General features: G+C 47.8%; 1 protein-coding gene across 1 annotated transcript; it reads left to right on the top strand.

Moving 5' to 3' along the window:
- The first annotated feature begins 644 nt into the window (after positions 1-644).
- LOC123101224 (senescence-specific cysteine protease SAG39-like) lies at positions 645-1,789 on the top strand. The gene is made up of 2 exons (XM_044522770.1): positions 645-1,077; positions 1,158-1,789. Exons 1-2 carry the CDS (start codon positions 645-647, stop codon positions 1,787-1,789), a joined length of 1,065 nt encoding a protein of 354 aa, XP_044378705.1.
- The last annotated feature ends 1,583 nt before the right edge of the window (positions 1,790-3,372 follow it).

Below are 3,372 nucleotides of genomic sequence, written 5' to 3'. Positions count from 1 at the left end.
ACGCTTAGCATACAACATTTGGCTAGAAAACACTGGCCATGCACAAAGTTTGGATGCCATTTCTTTGATCCGTGATTTCACATTTCATTGCAGGCCTCGCACAAAGTGCTATGGATGTCTGTTTTTTTCTTCTTCTTTTTCATTTCCTGTTTTGGCTTGGAAGGATCCATTACTTTGCATATATTATGTGGGTGTGATGAGGACGGTCTTGAATTCCTGTTTTGCTTCTTCCGTACCTTCTATAACTAAGTGCATTCTTTTTCTTATTGGTACACAATGCTTAATTAATCAGTATTTATTTTACAGGTCGTGTACAGCTAATTAGTTAATCGACATCTTGTTCAAGGATGTAACAAGATGTTCAACATTCTTCAGTCGAATAATATTAACTAGTGTTGTTCTCACCAAGCCAGCTCGCCCCCAAAGCAATTCCGTGCATTTGTTTAACAAAAGATTAGAACTAATCTTCCGTTCGCCCTCTCACGGCACGCAGCAATCACTGCCCCAGAATCAAATTAAGCAGTTCACTGCACACCAACCATCTCATGTCATATCTATATATAATCCTCATTACACCCACATGTATCATCACACAAACAAGATCCAGCACAACTTTCTCCATCAATCTTCCACCCCTACCAGCCATGGCTAGTTATTACTGGGTAGTTCTCGTTTTGGCGTGCACCTGCGCGCTCAGTGGCGCACTGGCGGCCCGCGACCTCGCCGACGATGCGTCCATGGCCGCGAGGCACGAGCAGTGGATGGGCAAGTATGGCCGCGTGTACGGTGACGCCGCCGAGAAAGCAAGGCGGCTGGAGGCTTTCAAGGCCAACGTTGCTTTCAACGAGTCCACGAACGCCGGGAACAGCAAGTTTTGGCTGGAGGCCAACCAGTTTGCCGATATCACCGAGGACGAGTTCAGGGCTACCCACACCGGATACAAGCCAGTTGCTGTGACTAACAAGGGCCGGAGCACCGGGTTCAGGTACGCGAACGCAAGCCTCGACGACCTCCCGGCCTCCGTCGACTGGAGGACCAATGGCGCCGTCACTCCCATCAAAGACCAAGGCCAATGCGGTAAGCAACACGGACCCAATACATTGCGTACGTGATGAAACAATGGACTGGAGTATGCTGACTCGTTTGTGACATTTTACGGTGTTGCTGGGCGTTCTCCACGGTGGCCTCCATGGAGGGCATCGTGAAGCTGAGCACGGGCAAGCTGGTCTCCCTCTCGGAGCAGGAGCTGGTGGACTGCGACGACACAGACAAGGGCTGCGAGGGCGGGCTCATGGACAACGCCTTCGAGTTCGTCGTCAAAAACAGCGGCCTCGCCACCGAGGCCGACTACCCCTACACCGGTGCAGACGGCAGCACCTGCGACTCCAGCACGGCCGCGGCGACCATCACGGGGCATGAGGATGTGCCGGCCAACGACGAGGCGTCGCTACTTAAGGCGGTGGCGGCGCAGCCTGTGTCCCTGGCCGTCGACGGCGGGGACAACCTCTTCCGGTTCTACAAGGGCGGCGTGCTCTCTGGCGCGTGCGGCACGCAGCTCGACCACGGCATCGCGGCCGTCGGGTACGGCGTGGCCGGGGACGGGACCAAGTTCTGGGTGATGAAGAACTCGTGGGGTGCGGGGTGGGGCGAGGACGACTTTATCAGGATGGAGAGGGACGTCGCCGACAAGCAGAGCCTCTGCGGGCTCGCCATGCTGCCCTTCCTACCCCACGGCGTAGCCAGCTGCTTCATTCCTATCCTACTAGCTTGTAAATCGATCCACCTTTGAAGCGTTTGTGGTGTATATATATGGATGCAATAATGCTAAACATAAGGAGTTACACACAATTACACACCGACTAGAATTTTTTTCCATATACTAACCAATCACAAACTTGCCCCCCTTCCTGATTTTCAGGGAGGTGGGCCGCCTCCCCATCTATTGACCAATCAAATTAACCCTCTTTGTAAAAGCTTGTAACTCGTTTGTACGTGTAGCATTACTCATATGAATGTGTACAACCTGCATTATTCTTTTACCACCCTTTTCGAAAAATGATTCTTCAATCAGAAATCTACTATTCACACACCTCTGGTCCTCACATGAGTATTAGTGTACTTACCATAGTCGGATATCTTATTTCTGCAGTAGTAAGCAGCAGTTATTCGAAACCACTCGGTTTTACAACAAAAGAGACTCAAATGTTCAGTGTAGCTTGGCAACTTAACATTGTCTCTCTAATAAAAAAAAGGGTCTTAATTTGATATTCTCCCTTCGTCACTAAATACATGGCGTATAAACTGAGTCAAAAAGTCAACGCTTTCTAAGTTTGAAATTCCGTATATACAAATATGTGAAGGTAAACAATACCAAATCTTTTTGCAAAAAAATACCAAATCAATATAAATATACTTACCATTAGATATATTTTTATAGTGTATTCGTTTAATATTATTGTTGGTGCTATTCTTATATATTTGGTCAAACTTAGGAAGCATTGAATTTTTGACTAAATTTATACGCCATATATTTGGGGATAGAGGGATCAATTTGGCTGCAAAATTTGTAATGTTCTTGTAAGAGTTCCTCCTTCCTGCATTGCCTCTTTGGCCTTCAACATCCCCTTAGAAGCATTCCTTTGTACTCCTCGACACCCATCACTTCTTTGATGCACCACTCCACCTCTTCCCTTCTCACCAGGCACTTCTCATCTCGACGTGCACACAAGCTGAGCCCCCGCGCACTCCCTACATACTTTGCAGTGGTCGGTTGGTCCGTCCATTGCCCTATTGCGATCATAGGTATACCGGTGGCAATTGCTTCAGTGGTCAAATTCCATCCACAATGCGTCACGAAACAACATGCATCACAACGGTTGCAAGCTTAAATTTTATTAATCGACAAATTCCACTAGCAATTATCAACCTTGTGAGCCAGTACTTCTAGCAGAGGGCAAAAAGGAACAATTAGGCCTTTATGTTGTGTTTGTCATGGAGTTCTTGGGGCAACTGTGTCTACCTCTTGGGACCTCAACACCCAATGAAAGGTTGCCAAAGTTGCAAACTCCATAGCCTAGCTCCTCTAGTTGTGTCACGTCGAGGTTGGCGACTGTGCCGTAGGATGCAAGGAGCACAGCGCAAGTAGTTTGCTTGTTGTGGTTGGCAACTCTGTCGTAGGATGCCAATTCTGGCCATAAGAGAAATGACGATGATGTGCTCAATACATGCATTGTGCATAGCTGGTAAAAAGCATAGTCTTCTTGAGAAATGAGAGAGAGAGAGAGCCCGGTTGAAAGCCGGACTCATCTGTATGTTGCAAATGGTTTCTCTATTGCTACTAGGCAAGGACGAAAAAATGACACGTAAATTTGT

Source organism: Triticum aestivum, chromosome 5A (assembly GCF_018294505.1).
Source record: "Triticum aestivum cultivar Chinese Spring chromosome 5A, IWGSC CS RefSeq v2.1, whole genome shotgun sequence".
NCBI lineage: Eukaryota > Viridiplantae > Streptophyta > Magnoliopsida > Poales > Poaceae > Triticum > Triticum aestivum.
The sequence above is the reverse complement of the archived record's forward strand: the minus strand, read 5'-3'. Positions and strand labels throughout refer to the sequence as shown.

Coding starts and splice junctions, on each gene's coding strand:
- LOC123101224 (XM_044522770.1), top strand. CDS start 645: ATGGCTAGTTATTACTGGGTAGTTCTCGTTTTGGCGTGCACCTGCGCG. Junction 1,078..1,157: donor CAAAGACCAAGGCCAATGCG/GTAAGCAACACG, acceptor GTGACATTTTAC/GGTGTTGCTGGGCGTTCTCC.